The sequence below is a fragment of the Dipodomys ordii genome, unplaced genomic scaffold, assembly GCF_000151885.1.
Source record: "Dipodomys ordii isolate 6190 unplaced genomic scaffold, Dord_2.0 Scaffold56, whole genome shotgun sequence".
NCBI lineage: Eukaryota > Metazoa > Chordata > Mammalia > Rodentia > Heteromyidae > Dipodomys > Dipodomys ordii.
The window spans coordinates 3650087-3670000 of NW_012267272.1; the positions used below are offsets into that span (position 1 = coordinate 3650087).

Sequence of the window (19914 nt, forward strand, 5' to 3'; positions counted from 1 at the left end):
GTGTGTGTGTGTGTGTGTGTGTGTGTGTGTGTGTGTGTGTGTGTGTGTGTGTGTGTGTGTGCATAAATACAGATAATCTCAAAGATCTAAGAAGCTAATATAATGGCTACATTTGGATAAATGTACTCATTTGGATAAATGTACTGGTCGTCCAAAAATCGTGTTTTAAAGCCATTTTAGAGAGCTTCTGTATGTTAGATCATATGCCATTTTATGCCAAAGAAGCCATAAAAATGATGGTGGGACGTAAATGAGAGAAAAAATGACCTAAACTACCTCATATGCTTTTTTATTTTTGTTATTATTTTTTGTCAGCCATGGGGATTGAACTCTGGGCCTGGGTGGTTTCCCTGAGCTCTTCAGCTCAAGGCAAGCACTCTACCTAATAGCTTTCTGGTGGTTATTTGGAGATGAGAATCTCACAGATTTTCCTTTCTGGGCTAGCTTTGAACTGCGATCCTCAGATTCAGCCTCTTGAGTAGTTAGGATTACAGTCGTGAGCCATTGGCGCCTGGTTTTCATGTGCATATTATAATATTATGTGTTAATTAAAGAAAAGAAAATACCCTGGAGTGTCTGGTCTTGTAAAATATTGTGTAGGTCTAATGCAAAATACAAACGCGACTGGAAAAAAAACCATCATTAGTTTTTAGTTTAAATTTTCTGTGTTCCGAGAATATACTTACATTTGTTTTATGGATGAGACTATGGCTTTTCTTGGTAAGTATTCTGTGTGTGCCTGAAAGAAACATATAATCTATCATTTTGATGAGTGTTCTATAAATAATTAGGTCAAGTTACTTGCTTCTGTTGTTTAGTTTTTCTGTTGATTTTATGTATATTTGTTTTATTGACTATTGATAGAAATGTTGAAATCTCTAATAATTGTGAATTTGTATACCTATAAGTTGTTTTTAGTTTTTTGGCGAAAGAAGTAGTTTCTTATTTCCGTTGGCAGTTACTTTATGCAATTGTCATAAGATAGAGGTTCTCAACTGTTCCTGTCATAATTTGTGGTGTATTACTACTAGTGTGTAGGTAGTTCTAGAAATGCTAAATTTCAGACAATAATTCAAGATAATCCAACCCAGTGAAAACATATCCAAAATGTCAGTAATTTCTCCATTGAGAAGCATGGGTTAATCTCAGCTTCTACATTGTGGAAAATTCGTTGAAGTTTTCTTGAGCCACATCACTACTTTCAGCTTTTTCTGCTTATGTGGTGCCCTCTAACTGAGGGCCTCATACATACAAGGCAAGCACTCTACCACTGAGCCACCTTCCCAGACCCTATTTTATTTTATTCATTTAATTAATTAATTAATTTTTTTTGTCAGTTGTAGGGCTTGAACATGGCTAACATTCTACCACTTTGAGCCACAGTGCCATTTCCACTTTTCTGGTGGTTCATTGGAAATCAGAGTCTCACAGCCTTTCCTGCCCCGGCTGGCTTTGAACTATAATGCTTAAATCTCAGCCTCCTGAGCAGCTAAGATTTCAGCCGTGAGTCACTGGTCCTTGGCTGAAGTTTTAATGTATTATAAACTACTGGTAATAATATTGAAGTAAAATTCCTAGCCTTTTCCTTTTTTCTTTTCTTTTGCCAGTCCTGGGACTTGAGCCTCTTTGTGCTCAAGGCTAGCATTCTACCACTTGAGCCACAGGACCACTTCCAGCTTTTTCTTTTTATGTGGTACTAAGCAATTGAACCTAGGGCTTCATGCATACTAGGCAAGCACTGTACCACTAAGCCACATTCCCAGACCTCCTAACCTATTTTTTAAGTCACTAAAGCTTAATAGGTATTAAAAGTATGTTTTCCTTGAATGAAATTACTTTAAGACAGTTCCTTATTTCCTGATTTCATTATTACTAGCCATATATAAGATATTTGCATATTAAATCATGTGTGATTAAATAGGTGAAACAACTGAAGAATCGTGCAGATGAAGATGCACGAATAATTCATATGAGTGTGCAGATGGGTAATGACCCCCCTATTTCACTCAGAAGGGATCTGGAACACTTAATGCTCTTGGTAAGTCATTTTAGTGGTATCTTCTCATCTCTTCTTTCCATTTGTTTTCTTTTACTTTGGAAAATTTTATTCCTTATACTTGATATTCACAAGGGAATTCAATACTTTTTTTATGTCCCCCATAGTCTTTGCTTTCTCTTTGCAGATTGGTGAACTATATAAAAAAAATCCCTTTCATTTGGAGCTTGCCCTAGAATATTGGTGTCCCTCTGAGCCTTTGCAGACTCCCACTATCATGGGTTCTTATCTGGGCGTGGCTCATCAGAGACCTCCTCAACGCCAGGTGAGCTTTTAGGCTTTCTCCTTTCTCTACTCCAGTATGGTAAGTAAGAATTTTGAAAATGTTATTTTCAGATGTTACTGCTGTTAACTCAGATGAGCACTGCTCTAACCTTGAGAAATTTACATACTTCCTTTTGACTTAAAAAACTTGAAACTATTAACATTTAACTTACTATCATTTTGGATTTTATGTAGTTAGGTCAGTTTACATACTAGATGAGTATCAAATTATTTGGAGCAGAGAAGTTTCTGGCCCTCTAATGTATCACTTACTTGAATTCTATTGGTATTTTATTCTATTTGCTATAGTTTGTCAGAAACCAAAATACATAATTCATATCAGGTTGGAAAAGGGGAAGTGTGAATGTTAAAGTAAAAAGTTTACAGCCTTAGAAGCTCTTTCTTTCTTATTTTTCTCCTGTTTCTGTGGCTTGAACTCTGTCTAGGTGCTGTCCCTGAGTTTTTTTGCTTAAGGTTAGTGCTCTATCTCTGAGCCACAGCTCATCTTGAGTAGCTAGTATAATAGGTCTGAGCTACCAGTGTCCACCTGGCTTAGTTTTAATTGATAGTATCATGTCTGTGAGTCTTCCAGATAATGTAAAGCAAGAGGCCATTTTCTGTGGCTATATCTGAGGTATTATATACAGAAGAAAATCCGATGATTTACGATGTCAGGCTCATCTTTTTGGGATTTCTGTTGAGAAGTTTCCATGGTGTGGAGTTCTCATGTTTTCTGCCTTCTAGCATCAGAAGCCTCCTTATATTTTAGTACATTCTTACATGTATAGTTTTAGCTTTTCCCATTAAGGAAAATATTTCATAGAAGAGTATGTTAAAAACTTGTGTGTGTGTGTGTTGGTATTGGGGCTTGAACTCAGGGCCAGGGTGCTACTTTCTTAGCTTTCTCCTCAAAGCTGGTACTCTACCATTTGAGCCACACCTTCATTTCCAGCTTTTTGACTGGTTAATTGGAGATAAGAATCTCAAGGACTTGGGGCTGGGAAGGTAGCTCATTGGTAGAGCGCTTGCCTTGCATGCCTGAGGCCCTGGGTTTGATTCCTCAGCACCACATAAGAAAAAAGAAAAAAGCCAGAAGTGGTGCTGTGGCTCAAGTGGTAGAGCGCTAGCCTTGAGCTGAAGAGCTGAGGGACAGTGCCCAGGCCCAGAGTTCAGGCCCCACAACTGGACCCCCTCCAAAAAAAAAAAAACCTTGAAAAAAAAAAAAGAATCTCAAGGACTTTACTCTCTGGATTGGCTTTGAACCTCCAACCTCAGATCTTAGCATCTGAGTAGCTAGGATTACTGGCAAGAGCTACTAGCACTCAGCTAAAACCTTTTTTTAAAGACTAAATTTTTAAAAACTTATGCAGAGTTTGAAATACATGAAAGATATAATAAAAAACATATAAATATAACATGTAATCCTTAATATTAAGTAATTAATATAAAGTATTTAATATGTACAAAGATATAGTAAAATATAATAAAAGGTACAATAAAATTTTCACATAATAAGTTAACATACTGCTATATCTACATCTGTCTGTCAGTCTCTATTATATATACATTATATATATATATGTATGTATGTATGTATGTTTTTTTTTATATCAGTCGTTGGGGCCTGAACTCTGGGCTTGGGCGCTGTTCCTGAGCTCTTCAGCTCAAGGCTAGTGCTCTACCACTTGAGCCACAATGCCACTTCCAGCTTTTTCTGCTTACATGGTACTGTGGAATCGAATGCCTCATGCACGCAAGGCGAGCACTCTACCACTGAGCCACCTTCTCAGCCACATACTGCTATATTTTAACTTCCATCTATATTATTCTTACTACTTGCATTTTGCTGGAGTTTTTTCAAAGGAAATTATGTATAGTATGACATTTCACCCCTCAATGGTTAAGTACGTGTATCTTTTTAAATGATATTTACCTACCCCATGTATAACCATTGTTATACCTAACAGATTTAATACTTTCTAGAGATTTATAGCATTTCCTGTTTGGAATTCCACTTAATGAATCTGAGTAATATTTTTAGTTACTAATATATTTAAAGCATAAACAACAAAAATAGAAAAAGAAGTGGATTTGAAAGCATAGGACTTGATGAGAACAAAGAAACCACATCCTTTTGGTTGCCAGATCTTCATACTGATTATACTGCTGTTTGGTTATTCTAGTGTTGAAGTATGCCTTTGAATTTGCTGGCTAATTTTGAGTTAGTAAGTATCTTTAGCTGTCTTAGATATTTTAAAATGTATGTAGTCTTACATGTTGTGACATTGAAATATTTGGGAAAATGTACTTTATATTCACAAAAGTATTCTGTAATCACATTAAATTGCTTATGACAGGCTTCAAAATAATTTTACATAAATAGAATGCCTGTTAATTTTGCATTTGCTAGGGTTAAATCAGCACTGAATTGATATAGCTCATGTGGAGGCTTCATGAGCTAGTACATGTTGCCTAAAAGTTAGCATAGACTTTATATAAACTATTGTTTTTTCTTAATTTCAGGTTGTCTTATCAAAGTTTGTTAGGCAAATGGGTGACCTCTTGCCTCCAACTATTTATATTCCTTATTTGAAAATGCTCCAAGGTTTGGCCAATGGACCTCAGTGTGCCCACTACTGTTTCAGTCTGCTCAAAGTCAATGGTAGTAGTCATGGTAAGGAAAATCTAGATTTAAGTTGTTATTGCACTCTTGAGTTTACTGTCCCACTGCCTAGTGAAAAATATTGGTTATTCATGCTGAGTTCTACTAGATCTATACTTTGTTTTTATGACAGATGGCTTCAAGCATAGTGATGCCTTAATTACGGTCTCATTGTTTAGGGAGGTTGTCCATTCCTCTTTTATGTTTTTGTTTTGTGCCAGTCCTGGAGATTGAACTCAGGACCTGGATGCTATCCCTGAGAATTTTTGCTCAAGGCTAGCGTTTGAGGCCATGGCCCCACTTCTGGCTTTTTTGGTGATTAGATATTAATTAATTAATTTGTAGTTAATTGGAGACTTTGTTGATTAATTGGAGAGTCTCACAGACTTAACTTCCCAGGCTGGCTTTGAACTGCAGTCTTCAGATTTCAGACTCCTGAGTACCTAGTATTACAGATACTGAGTACAGTGGCCTGGCTATTTTTGCTGTTGTTGTTGTGTTTTCCAAAGAAAATTTTGTGCTGCTATTTTTTACAGTTGAGAATATTCAGGGAGCAGGTGGTAGTCCTGTTTCCTGGGAACATTTCTTTCACTCGTTGATGCTTTATCATGAACACCTCCGGAAGGATCTTCCAAGTGCAGATAGTGTCCAGTACCGTCACCTCCCTTCACGTGGTATCACCCAGAAAGAGCAAGATGGACTGATTGCTTTTTTGCAACTCACATCTACCATCATTACTTGGGTAAGTAACTCACCCACAGCATAATTTTGTTTATATCCTAGCACAGTGGAATTTAAAGGGGCCAAACATTTTTTTTAAATGCTTAAAGTTTATGAGTAATAAATTTTGCACATAGAATTAGTTCTTAAATTCTTTATTTTCTTAATCTCTAGAACATATAAATTATACTTATTCCACTCAGTAATATATGAAGTATGAAAATAATAGACTAAATTTTAAAGAAAGTAGTCAGAAGAGCCAGTAAGAGTCAGTTGTTGTCTGTGTATCTTTCTTGGTTTTCTAGCATAAGGGTAAATCTATGTATATATGTTGGGATATATGTGCATACATAAAGGATAGCTTTAATTAAAAAGAAGTTACCTAGGGTTTTTTTTTTCTCCCTAAATAAAACCATTTACCTGAATCTAACCAAATTAATCTTTAGAAAGCATATTTTCGCCAGGCGCCGGTGGCTCACGCCTGTAATCATAGCTACTCAGGAGGCTGAGATCTGAGAATCGTGGTTCAAAGCCAGCCCGGGCAGGAAAGTCCATGAAACTCTTTATCTCCAATAAACCACCAGAAAACCAGAAGTGGCACTGTAGCTCAAGTTGTAGAGTGCTAGCCTTGAGCTGTAGAGCTTAGGGACAGCGCTCAGGCCCAGAGTTCAAGCCCCCATGACCGACAAAAAAAAAAGAAAGCATATTTTCATCACAAGTTTCCTAGTTTAGAAATTCATTTAGTTTTTTATTTCTGTGTTCATTAGACCAAAGTTAAGTTACTTGGTCTAACATCTCTGAAAGATGAGAATATTGTCGTCTAGCTTTTTCCATCTTCCTAATCATGCTTTCAATTTATTTTTCAAAATGTCAAGTTGGGAAAATGAAGTGATTCTTGATAACTATATTTTTACATTGTTACTAGTTTAAAAAAATGCATTTTATTAAAGTAAAGCATCAATTCAGAAAGGCTTTAAAATATCTAAGTAAGACTTAGGAAGCCTTAGCAGACCATATATCTCTTTTATAGTGTTATTTCCCACATTTGGGTCTACAAACGTAATTTCTCTTCCATTCTTCGACCAAACTAGCAGTCTGACTTGCCCTACTGGTTAGACTGACAGTATTAATAAAATAGGCTTATCTTTGTTTAGGTATGTCTTAAAGTGTGAGGGGCAGCATCAGTGCTAACTAGAGATTGCTGGTCATTTTTCTTAGCTTTTAAAAATGGAAAGCAAGACCATGCTGTGAGCTTTGGAGACCAGTCTGGGCAACATGAACATAGTGAGCCCCTCAAAATGAGTGAATAAAAACGTGTTCTTTTCGTGTTCCATTCTCAGAGTGAAAATGCCCGCTTGGCACTCTGTGAGCATCCCCAGTGGACGCCTGTTGTGGTGATTCTGGGCCTACTGCAGTGCAGCATTCCCCCTGTTCTCAAGGCCGAGCTGCTGAAGACATTGGCAGCGTTTGGAAAGTCTCCTGAAGTTGCTGCATCCCTCTGGCAGTCCTTGGAGTACACTCAGGTAGTGATAGGAACTTCCTCATTGCATTACTTGTAAAGTAGCTTGGTAATATGTAAAGTATACTATGCACTTCCCAGCTAGAAAGTTTGGCAACCAAGCATAGCATTAGAAACTAATAAACCTAGGTTTTTCTTTTGGCTCAGTTGACAGTTTCACTAGGTTATCAGGGATTGGTTTTTCAGACAATTCTGTTAGGCTTTATTTTTGAAAATCTGTAAGATAATTCTGGGTGGACAGATTTCTTCCACTCTTTCACACCATGTTGATGAAAGCCTTCAGAAGCCGTTTGTACTTACTAAATGTGGGATGTGTATGTTTTCTTTTCTTCTTTTTTTTTCCTTCTCAAACCAGGAGAGTGACATACCTTATTTAGCTGTATATCATCACTAGAAATGTTTGTTTTTTTTCTCTCATAAAGGGCACATCCAACTGTTCACTAAATTTGCATGGGAATTTTAACAGCAGCAAAGTACTTTTAATTATTGATAGTCATGAAGACTTACTGCCAAGATGATGAACTTTGGGCAAAATTAGAACTAGAACAGCAGGAAAATTTTCATTTCTGCATACTTACAGAATGAATGTACTTTATGCTGACATGGGAGGGGAAGTAGATAGGTTACATGATATTTGATGTCTCAATGAATTACTGTTTTCCTCTCTGTAATGTAGGCTTAGAATTTTTATTCCAAGAATAGTTATTTGTCTATATGATAAAGTAAAAAAGGAAAGTAAGGATATGCTTTACAGAACTATCTCTAGGAAATAGGTGAAATAGGCAAAGATCTTGGAATTAATACAACCTAAAGAAGCCTGCAAACTCATTATTCACAGAAGTAATCTTTTTTTTTTCTTTTTTATCAGTTGTGGGGCTTGAATTCAGGGCCAGGACCCTGTCCCTGAACTCTTTTCCTCAAGGCTAGCACTCTACCACTTTGAGCCATTTTCTGTTTTTTGATGATTAATTGGAGAAAAGAATCTTAGAGATTTTTCTGCCTGGGCTGGCTGAGCCTCAGTCCTCAGATCTCAGCTTCCTGCGTAGATAGGATTACAGGTGTGAGCCACTAGCTCCAGCTTCATTTTGTAATTGTAAACTCTTCTTGGTTATTTTCTAACATAGGTGTCCTGAAGATATGAACATTTCTTTATAAAGAGAATAGTTAATGAAGTTGGTATATGCTGAAGTTGGTGAATGCTAAGTACTGATGCTTCACTTTTTGATGCATACGAGATTTTTTGGAGGGGGCAGGGGGCAAATACTACTATTTACCAATGTCCTGACTGCTTTTGCCTTTTTTCATTGCAAATTAAATGTGATTGGGTTTAGAAATCTTTGTTCTTACAACAGCAACATTTTAAAAAGGCTTTTATTTAATCTTATACTCTTAAGTTGCAGGAAAGTTAAGTATCATGAATAAATACAATTTATCATGAATAAATACAATTTTTGTTTACCAAGTTAGGTCCTAAGCCAGGTCAGGACAGAACGTTTTAATTCAAAATGCCTGTCCATTTTAAGAAATCTTATTAAGTTACTTGGTCAAAGTAGAGCTGCTTGTGAATTTATGTGTCTTTCAACACTAGTGAGATTTTATCCTGTAAATCCCTTTAAGGATTAATTCCCAGAATATCTGAGAGGAAATTTGCTGAAAAGAGCAGATTGTGTGCTCCTAGAAATGACCCATTTCCAGTCAAAAATCCTGTGTGAATCTATGAAGATTGTTAACAGAAGTCTGTCAGGGACTCTGTCATTGCTAATGGACATTGTGAGATGAGTGAGAGCCCTATATGTGATCTGTGACTAGTAATATGCACAACCATTACTGCTCAGTGATGTATGAGGAATATTACTGACATGTATTTTTTATTTTAAGATACTGCAGACTGTCAGGGTTCCAAGCCAGAGGCAAGCAATTGGGATAGAGGTAAGGTTTAGAGACTGTATTCATTCACACATGTGAAATAAAAAGATTATAAACTACGATTAACTACCAGATTTAATATATTTACATTTAAAGGGCTTCCTAATCAGTGTTTAAATGGAGATGAAACCATTAATGAAAAGAATCAAATACTTAATGTTCCAGAGTTGGAGAAGGATTTACATGAAAACTATCTAAATTGAAAAGTCTTGGATTCAACTGTTTAATTAAGTTACTTGACTCAAACTGTTTCTTCATTTTATTTGTGGTGGTATGGATGGCCATAGCTGGCTAGACCCTACCACTTGAACTATGCTTCTAGCCAGTTTTGCTTTAATTTTTTTCCCCTCAGGGCTAGCCTTGGACCTTGATCCTTCTATTTATTCCTTCAACATGGTTGGGACCAAAATACATATAACTATGCCCAGCTTAATGGTTGAGAAGAGGTTTGATAAATTTTTTGCCTGGGCTGGCCTTGAGCAGGCCTTGAAGTAGGATCCTCCTGTTTAGTGCCTCAGGATCTCTACTTAAACATTTAAGATCTCTTTTTAATTCTAGTTTGGAATGATAGGTGAGGATTTGAAGTTCTTCTGACTCATCAGATTGACATACTTTAGTATTTATTTCTGTAACTGAAACATGATAATGTCGGTTATTAGTCTTCTGATATGATTTAACCCTGTTGGTGAGTTGTAGCTATGAAATGCAGAGCATTTATATTACCAACTTTTGTTTTTCTTTGAAGGTTGAACTCAATGAAATAGAATCCCGATGTGAAGAATACCCATTGACTCGGGCCTTTTGCCAGTTGATCAGCACCCTGGTGGAGAGCTCATTTCCTTCTAATTTGGGCGCTGGTCTGCGGCCCCCTGGCTTTGACCCCTATTTGCAGTTCCTTAGAGATTCTGTGTTTCTCCGATTTCGTACAAGAGCCTACAGGAGAGCTGCTGAAAAGGTTATGTTCAGAGAAAAGTTACTTAATGTTGCTTTTTCTTTTATCCACTTAGTGTTGCTTTTTCTTTTATCCAGCATATAATGGTCTACAAATTCATTTTAGCTTTTGAAAGTTAGTAAATTCAGTTTTAATCCTGAAATACCTCTAGCTTGATTAGTTATATATATTAAAAAATAAATTCAGACAGTAGATTAAAGCATTGACATTTCGTGATCAATAATTTAGGAGTTCATATCTCATATACTGAACAGATTTTGTGTATTACTTTTTTGAGACAGGCTCTTTATATGTCCACTTGAACAAATTTTAACTAAAATTGAACTAAAAAGGTTGCACTTTGGTTGAAAACAAATGTGATCTTTACTAGGATGATTTGGATTAGGATTGAATAAGATCACACTTGCACACTGGTTAATCTCTTAGTGCTACTTCTGGTTGTAGAATATTGGCAGTGGGAAGTAATGTTGTCGAGGATGGAGGCTGAGGGAGCACTGACATGTACATCCTGGCTCTCTCTGTTCCTAAGAAACTACTGAGCTCTTCATATATATAATTTTATGTAATTCCAGTATTTTTTGAGTCAGGTACGATTAATATTCCCATTTTACAGATGGAGGCTTAGCAAGGTTAAGGAACTTGCCTAAGGTCCAGGACCAGGATTTGAACCTAGGACTCTGATTCCAGATCCAAGCTCATAACCACTAAAAGCTATGTAAGAGACCTTTCCAGGTTCTGACCTAATTCACTTTAGTCTATGATACTGTTTATTACCTCCCAGAATAATCTTGGATGTATCTTCTAGCAACATTTTGCTGTATTATAGTTTGCTGTTTTTGAACATGATATATATTTTTTAACATAATGACTATACTAAAAATTTCTTAGTTATTTGGGAAAATTTGGAAAATAAAAGTATGCAATGAAATTTTATTACCTATAATCCAGTTGCCCCATGGATAAATTCTTTTTTTTTTAATGTAAGCACAATGAATTAACATTTGACAGGATTACTTTGTATCCCCTTTTTGATACATACATGAAGACTTTTATTTTGCTGGTTGTGGCCTGCACTATGGGCCTGGGCACTGTCCTTCAGATCTTCAGCTCAAGGCTAGCACTCTGCCACTTGAGCCACAGCACCACTTCCAGCTTTTTTCTGCTTATGTGGTGCTGAGGAATTGAACCCAGGGCCTCATGCTTGCAAGGAAAGCACTCTACCACTCAGCTATCTTCCCAGCCCCCCTTCCCCTTTTTTTTTCTTTGGTAGGTCATGGGGCTTGAACTCTGGGCCTGGGCCCTGTCCCTCAGCTCTTCAGTTCAAGGAGAGCACTCTACCACTTGAGCCACAGCACCACTTTTGGTTTTCTGGTGGTTTATTGGAGATAAGAGTCTCAGGGACATTCTTGCCTGGGCTGGCTTTGAACTGTGATCCTCAGATATCAGCCTCCTGAGTAGCTAGGATTACAGGCGTGAGCCACCAGAGCCTGGCTAATATAACTTTCTTTTTGTCGGTCGTGGGGCTTGAACTGTGGGCCTACGTGCTGTCCCTCAGCTCTTCAGCTCAAGGCTAGTGCTCTACCACTTGAGCCACAGGGCTAGTTCCACATGAAGACTTTTCATGTTATTAAATTGTCTTAATGATTACATTATATTCAGTGTAGTTCATTTATTGCCCTGTCACCAGCAGATATAACTTGTTTCTAATATTTAGTCATAACTAACTGAAGTTCACATTTTTGTTTTGTTTCCCTTGTAGTTAAAAACAAAGATTCAAGGTGGGCGATGGTGGGCATGCCTGTAACCCTAACTATTCAAGAGGCTGAGATCTGAGGATTGCCATTCAAAGTTAGCCTAGGCAGGAAAATCTATGAGACTCTTATCTCCAATTAGCCACTAGAAAACTGGAAGTGGCGCAATGGCTCAAGTGGTAGAGCGCTAGCCTTGAGCTGAAGGACAGTGCCCAGGCACAGAGTTCAAGCCCCATGACCGACAAAAAAAAACCCCAAATAACCCGTTTAAATACATTTTATTTAAGATCTAGAATGACTTTGTTAACTTTTCTGACCTGATGAAAATAATAACAGAACCATACCTCATTAATGAAAGTCATTTCAGGTGAATAATGGGTACTTAATCATTGTGATCTTTTCAACAAAATGTTCTTACACTTCTTTATACTGGTTTTATTTGTTTACTTTTTTTTTTTTTTAAGTAGAGTGAAGGATGGAACTCAGAGCTTTGTACTTGCTAGGCAAGTGCTCTTCCACTGAGCTAAATCCCCAACTTCTGTACTGGTTTTAAAAGCCTTTTTCCCTAAAAGTCACTGTGACCTTGGTGTTTAGAACTCTAGTCAGCCACATTCTTTCTAGAATACTGATTTTGCCTGCGTAGTTACACGTCTAGTGTTACTTTCCCTGCTGCTGTTTCATTTTACCTCTATTTCCTTATATTTACCCTAAAAATTTCCCCTCTAATTTTAGAATTTGACTACTTGAAATAGTTCTAGAGCTTAATTTATGACAGTGTATTTTAGGATAATGTCTTCTCCCAAAAGCCATGCTTTGATTTGATAAAAACAATAAATGTAAATATAAAATGTTTCAAGCAGAATGCCTATTTGTCATTGTAAAAATTCATTATTAGCCAGGCGCCAGTGGCTCACGCCTGTAATCCTAGCTACTCAGGAGGCTGAGATCTGAGGATCGCGGTTCAAAGCCAGCCAGCCCAGGCAGGAAAGTGTATGAGACTCTTATCTCCAGTAAATCACTAGAAAACCGGAAGTGGCGCTGTGGCTCAAGTAGTACAGCACTCGCCTTGAGCTGAAGTGGGCAGGGCAGTGCCCAAGCCAATAGTTTAAGCCCCACGACCTACCAAAAATTAAAAAACAATTATTAAAAAATTCATTATTATTTGATGTCTTTTTAAAATTTAGAAACACTTCCTTAAAAATATTAAAAAAAACAAAAAGTCAATAATTTAAATACAATAAAAAGCTATCCCATTCCAAACTCAGTAGAGTTTGGTAGAAATAATGATTTTATAGTAGCACATAGCTATGGTACATAGCTTTTTAAAAAAAGCCCATTTTTTAAAACATGGGGATAATAACAATGTCATTCAGAGCAAGCTACCTAGTGATTGTATCTTTTTATCTTTGCCTGTGTTATGTGAGGGAATCCTGGTCTAAGATGCCCTGGTTGAGCCTTGTAGCACGCTTACTGCCATGACATCTAGTCTGTGGGATTCAATCACTGCTCTGAGCTCTTTTTTTTTTTTTGAAGTGACAGTGATAAGTTGAGATGAGATGACGTCTCAGTTCTTTTCCATCTAGTGAAGTTCTTAGGGAAAATGTAAAATATTATTCCTTGGAGAAATCTGATACTGTTCAATTATACATTGACTATGACTATGTACTAAATATTTTCAATTTGTAAATGAACCCAAACTTCTATAGAAATACTTCTTAAGTAAAGATTGAAAAATATTTTTTGACTAAGAAGTGAACTAATCCATCATCCTTCATCAAAATAAAGGAATATGAAGTAGGATTTGCATTCTGTTTATTATAAATTAATGAAGTAGACAGGGCTTTGTCATTCATTATTTTGGAGAAAATGATGGGAGGAAAGCTAAGCCTGGCAAGTTTCTACCTTGTACTACTCTATTGTACTAAAATATTTACTTCTTATTTTCTTATTTGTAGTGGGAAGTTGCTGAGGTAGTTTTGGAGGTGTTTTATAAACTACTCAGAGATTATGAGCCTCAGCTTGAAGATTTTGTGGATCAGTTTGTGGAACTACAAGGTAATTCATTTACTTCTGCCACTTTTCAATAAGATGTCAGCGCTTTATAATTTATTTTTCTTATTTTTTTAAATATATTTTTATTGTGAAAATACTGTACAGAGGGGTTACAATTACATGGGTAAGATAATGAGCACATTTCTTACCAAGCATTGTAACCTTTTGCTTTGTTTCCCCTTCCCATCCTTTCATATCCTCCCTCCCCCTCATCCCCCCCTCCCTCCCCCCCCAAAGTTGTAAAGTTCGTTTATTGACATAACGACTTGTACATTTCATTGTTGCAATGGGTCCTCCTGTATCCCTATTTTAACAATTCTTTTTTCCCTTCCCCTCCACATATACCAACATTATATATAGTGAAAGCAGGGGTTATACCATGGGGGAGGGACATACAAGGCAACAAAGACATAATCTTACAAATATGTTAGAAACAATTACATGAAAGATCTCTCTCTCTCTTTTTTTTTTTTTGGTCAGTCGTGGGGCTTGAGCTCTAGGCCTGGGAGCTGTCCCTGAACAATTCAGCTCAAATGCTAGTGCTTTATAATTTAGTTAATAACATATACATTTTATGTAAGTTAAAATTCCTAAGTTAAATTAGAACTTAATCTTTTTTTCATTATTTCAGTCCTTTCAATTGTTCAAGAATAAGCAAAACTTTATTGAAGTTCAAGAATATCACATTATAGATTCTTTTTTTTTGCCGGGGGGCGGGGGGGGTCCTGAAATCTGGGCCTGGGAGCTGTCCCTCAGCTCTTCAGCTCAAGGCTAGCGCTCTACCACTTGAGCCACAGTGCCACTTCCAGCTTCTTTTTCTGCTTATGTGGTGCTGAGGAATCAAACCCAGGGCCTCATGCATGCAAGGCAAGTGCTCTACCACTGAGCCACCTTCCCAGCCCATATTATAGATTCTTTAATGCATTGACTAACTTCTTTCTATGTGCTGTCCAGTATTTCCCATAAGGGGAATTATTATTCTATATAGCCTGTGTTTCTGTCTCTAACTTGAAAATTGCTTTAGCTGTTTAGATCCCATTTAAATTCCAAATCTAATCCGTTCTTATACATTCATAGAAATCAAGGATATGACTAATTCACCATCTTCTGGACTTTGTATGCTCTATTTAGGAGAAGAAATCATAGCTTATAAGCCACCCGGCTTTAGTCTGATGTATCACCTTCTGAATGAGTCTCCAATGTTGGAACTTGCTCTTAGTTTACTGGAAGAAGGAGTTAAGCAGCTTGATACCTATGCTCCCTTTCCTGGTATGTGTCTGAAAGTCTCTATGTCTTAAAAACTGTTTTGATGTTTTCATCTTTCATCAACTGAGTATTTAAAATAGATTATTTCTGGGTGATTCTTGTACTGTAAAATTCAATCTACAGTGGTGTTTTTTATGAGTGGATTTAATGAGACTATAACATGTGTCCTCCCAGATCAGAAAGTATAAAAGCTACAGATAAGAACTGCCATTTTGAATCTTTAACATACTCATTTTATGCATGGGAAGCAGGAAATGTTTTTCTTCTCCATCTGTTCCTACTTTTAACTAGTCATATGGAAATAAATCCTTTATAAAACTTATAAACAAACAAGTAACAGACAGTATTGTGTAAGTGAAAACAGGCATTTTCAGTGTCTCTGCATCTCTTTTATTAGATAGTTTATATTTCCTATTACTTTCACATGTTTGCTATGTGTACATGTAAGTCTGGAATCTTTTGTTTTCTTTATAGTACTTCGATTTACTATAATACTCAATAAATTCTATTATTGGCATCATTTGTTACTTATTGAGTGCTTACTATGCATTTGACTATTAAAAGTATATCATGTGTGCTAATGCATTTATTCTTTACGAAATTAGGCCCCAGAGCCCATGCTTCCACCATTATGCTATATTGCCTATTAATGTAGCCGTGATCTGAAAAAGTCACATTTTAAGCACAATGAACTGTAATTGTGTAGTTATATAATACAATACAGAGATAAGAAACTATGGGAATAATTAGGTGAAAAAATTACATTTGGTAGGATTACCAGTGATCCTTATACTTCCCGTGGGGTTTTTTGTGTGTAACAAAATGGTTATATCTTTCTTGAAGTCAGTTTCCGAACCTTGGATAATTAACATCTTGGCCAAACTATTCTTTATTGTGGATGCTGTCCTGGGTGTTGTAGGCTTCTGCTAGCTCAATGTTAATTACACTTCCCCAATTTTGACAGACTATGACAGGCAACAGGGTTGAATGTCTTTGGGGGCCAAATCACTCCAGTGTTGAGAACTGCTATTCTAAAAAATTGGGGAATAGAAGTCAGAGGCTGGTGGTTCAAACCTATAATATTAGCTGCTCAGGAGGCTGAGATCTGGAGGATTGCAGTTTAAAGCCAGCCAAGGCAGAAAAGTCTGTGTGGCTCTATCTCCAAAATAATCAACAAAAGATCAAGTAATTGACTAATACAGGAACAGTCAAGTTTAAAAAGATGAGAGCCTTTTCAATGTAAAACTTCCTAAGAACTTATTGAGTTTCTAACATTTAAATTATAACTATACTTTTGGGTTATAGGAAAGAAGCATCTGGAGAAAGCAGTACAGCATTGTCTTGCACTTCTCAACCTTACTATGCAAAAGGAAAATCTCTTTATGGATCTTTTAAGAGAGAGTCAACTGGCTCTCATAGTGTCTCCTTTAGAACAGCTGTTACAGGGAATTAACCCCAGAACTAAGAAGGCAGACAATGTGGTAAACATTGCCAGGTGAGTTACCTTTGTAGGTTAAGAAATAATGATGGGTGGCTCATCAGGGGAATATTCTAGCTTTGATTTCTAAGTGGTTTTTTTTTAAATTATATCTATTGTATCACTGCTGGATGTTGATGATGGTGATGTTTTTGTCCTTTCAATTTTACCTTTTCTAGAGCTTTTGATATTAATTACTTTAAACCTTATAATTTCTTCCTAATTTGTCCCATGTCCTAAAGGCTTTAAATCTAAAATACCTTAATGCTGTTATTCTCCTGTAGGGAAAGTGGGATTTCAAGGATTGTGCTAGATAGGGAGTGAACAAAATCTTTCAAAATCTTTCTCTCTCTTTCTCTCTCTCTCCCCCCTTCCCCCTCTCTCCCTCCTTCCCTCCCTCTCCCTCCCGTTCCTTCCCCCTCTCTCTCCCCCTTCTTTCTTCCTTTCCCTTTCTCCCTCCTCCCCTCTTCCCCTTCCTCCTCCTCCTCTTCTACCTCCCCGCCTTCCTTTCAATCCTTACTAGGTGCACAGGCACGTGCGTGCACACATGTAAGAATGCACGCGAGTGTAAGCTTTGGTGTTAAATTGGCTGTGGAAATACTGTCCTGATCTTTTGCTCCAGTTTCATATTGTGATATCTTAGTGTATGTGTGTTTATATTCAAATCTCCCTTTTTTTTTTTTTTTTTTTGGGTCCGGTCGTGGGGCCTGAACTCTGGGCCTGGGCGCTGTCCCTCAGCTCTTCAGCTCAAGGCTAGTGCTCTACCACTTGAGCCACAGCGCCACTTCCGGCTTTTTTCTTTTTTGCTTATATGGTGCTGAGGAATCGAACTGCATGCAAGGCAAGCGCTCTACCACTGAGCCACCTTCCCAGCCCCTCAAATCTCCCTTTTTCTTGTCATAGTGTATTAGGGCCTTCCTTAATCTCATCTTAACTGGATTTACTACATACACAAAGACAAATAGGTTCATTATGGAGTGAGACTTCAACATGTGAATTTTGGAGGCACATGATCTAGCCTGTAACAGGTTCTTTGTAGCCAAAAGGGACCACTTTTCTTTAAATTCATTCATAAGTACTATATGGGAATCTATGGTTCTAAATTTGAGAATAATGAAAAGCCAAATTTCATGACATTACTCCTCAAAGTTTTTTTTTTTAATTATTGTTGTTCTAAAGGTACCTGTATCATGGGAATACTAATCCAGAATTAGCTTTTGAAAGTGCCAAGATTCTATGCTGTATCTCTTGCAACTCTAATATTCAGATAAAATTGGTTGGAGATTTCACTCATGACCAGGTAACTGATTTTGTTATTGTTGTTTTTGGTTCTCTGCAAAGAGCTTAAGTATAAAAGATGAATGAAGGGGCTGGGAATGTGGCTTAACCATAGAGTGGTTGCTTAGCCCTGGGTTTGATTCCTCAGTACCATATAAACAGAAAAGGCTGGGAGTGGCGCTGTGGCTCAAGTGGTAGAGTGCTAGCCTTGAGCACAGAAATTCTCAAGGACAGCGCCCAAGCCTTGAGTTCAAGCTTCAGGACCAGTCAAAAGAAAAGAAAAGAAAACCCACCCACGTATTTGGCTGTGATTATTTTTGAAGATAATACTGTTGGGTGATGCAGTGGACTTTGTATCCACAGGTATGTGGTTTCAAGGAAATCATTCAGAAAAAAGTATGATCACATTGCATAGTATTTAGTACTATACTGGGCATGCTCAATTTCTTTTTTCATTAATGCTACCAACTTTCCCAAAAGGCAAACTGTCTTTCAACAGAAAATTTTACTTTTTACTTAAATTAAGCATATTAACTTTTATTTTGCTTTTTGGGTAGTATTTGCTTTTTTTTTTTTTGTCAGTTGTTAGGCCTAAACTCTGGGCCTGGGCACTGTCCCTCAGCTCTTCAGCTCAAGGCTAATACTCTACCACTTGAGCCACAGCACCACTTCCGGCTACTTCTGTTTATGTGATGCTGAGGAATTGAACTCTACTACTCAGCCACTCAGCCACCTTCCCAGCCACTCCCCCAACATCTTTTTTTTTTTTTTTTTGTCAGTCACGTGGGGCTTGAGCTCTGGGCTTGGGTGCTGTCCCTGAGCTCTTCAGCCCAAGGTGAATGCTCTACCCTTTGCCACAGTGCGACTTCCAGTTTTCTGGTGGTTTATTAGCTGTGATCCTCAGATCTCAGCCTCCTGAGTAGCTAGGATTACAGGTGTGAGCCACCGGCGCCAGCTACTGTTTGCTTTTTGGGTGTCATAATTTCAGAAAATTAAGGGTAGGGAAATACTCAGCTTATCACACAATTTTTTTTGCGGGGGGGGGGACAGTCCTGGGGCTTAAACTCTGGGCCTGGGTATTACCCCTGAACTTCTTTTGTTCAAGGCTAGCTCTCTACCTCTTGAGCCACAGTGCCACTTCTGGCTTTTTTCTGTGTATGTGGCACTAAGTAATCGAACCCAGGGCTTCATGCATGTGAGGCAAGCACTCTTATCACTGAGCCACCTTCCCAGCCCTAAAAGTTTAATTTTTGAAATTTCTTTTGATTTGCCTGTTATGTATTTTTTCATATATGTTACCAAAACTGTATGTAATAAATCTATAAATGAGATAGGCTTACTCTAAGTACAGATATGTTTATGTATATTATTGTGCACACCAGTGTATATACCGAAATGTATAGTTTTTTTGGGCCATGAAATGACTGTTGCTCTAATAACATTTTAAGTGATTGTGTTAGTAGCTCTTCTTCCTGTTTTCGTTTTGCTCCCATCTTGCCTTATTCTAACTAAGCCTGCTTCTAATTCTGTGACAGTCATGAGCTGTCTGCATCTGTGATTTTCTGATGATCCACATCTATGTCACATTGTTACCACACCATGCAAGTTATTTTTGTTTTTGTTTTTTCTAGTGCTGAGGTTGAAATTCAGGGCCAAATGCTTTGTAGGCTTGTGTTCTACCACTTAAGCCATGTTTCAACCCTTTTGTTTTTGTTATTTCTTTGAGTGGGGTCTTGCTTTTGATTTTAAGCAAGGCTGACTTGGACTGCAGTTCTTTTCTTTAGGCTTCCTACATAGCCTAGATAACAGTCACATGCTACCAGATCCAGGTTGTATTGGTGGGGAAATGGTCTCTTAGTGCTGATTTCCAGCTGCAGAGTAGCTAGGATTGTAGCTATGAACCACTGTGTATGGCCCTTATTTTTACTTAAAAAAAAAATTGTTTTTCCAGTCCTAGGGTTGGGTACTGTCCCTGAGTTTCTTTTTTTGCT

General features: G+C 37.4%; 1 protein-coding gene across 1 annotated transcript in view; it reads left to right on the forward strand.

Annotated features, from left to right (window-relative positions):
• Nucleotides 1-19914, forward strand: part of Nup205 (nucleoporin 205kDa) — an 80072-nt gene that overhangs the window by 22440 nt on the left and 37718 nt on the right. Inside the window, exons 9-19 of the mRNA XM_013021548.1 lie at nucleotides 1922-2038; nucleotides 2184-2321; nucleotides 4844-4994; nucleotides 5519-5724; nucleotides 7043-7225; nucleotides 9100-9150; nucleotides 9893-10102; nucleotides 13806-13905; nucleotides 15034-15171; nucleotides 16474-16663; nucleotides 17825-17945. Coding sequence (XP_012877002.1) covers nucleotides 1922-2038; nucleotides 2184-2321; nucleotides 4844-4994; nucleotides 5519-5724; nucleotides 7043-7225; nucleotides 9100-9150; nucleotides 9893-10102; nucleotides 13806-13905; nucleotides 15034-15171; nucleotides 16474-16663; nucleotides 17825-17945 — 1605 coding nt within the window. The remainder of the gene's footprint in view (nucleotides 1-1921; nucleotides 2039-2183; nucleotides 2322-4843; nucleotides 4995-5518; nucleotides 5725-7042; nucleotides 7226-9099; nucleotides 9151-9892; nucleotides 10103-13805; nucleotides 13906-15033; nucleotides 15172-16473; nucleotides 16664-17824; nucleotides 17946-19914) is intronic.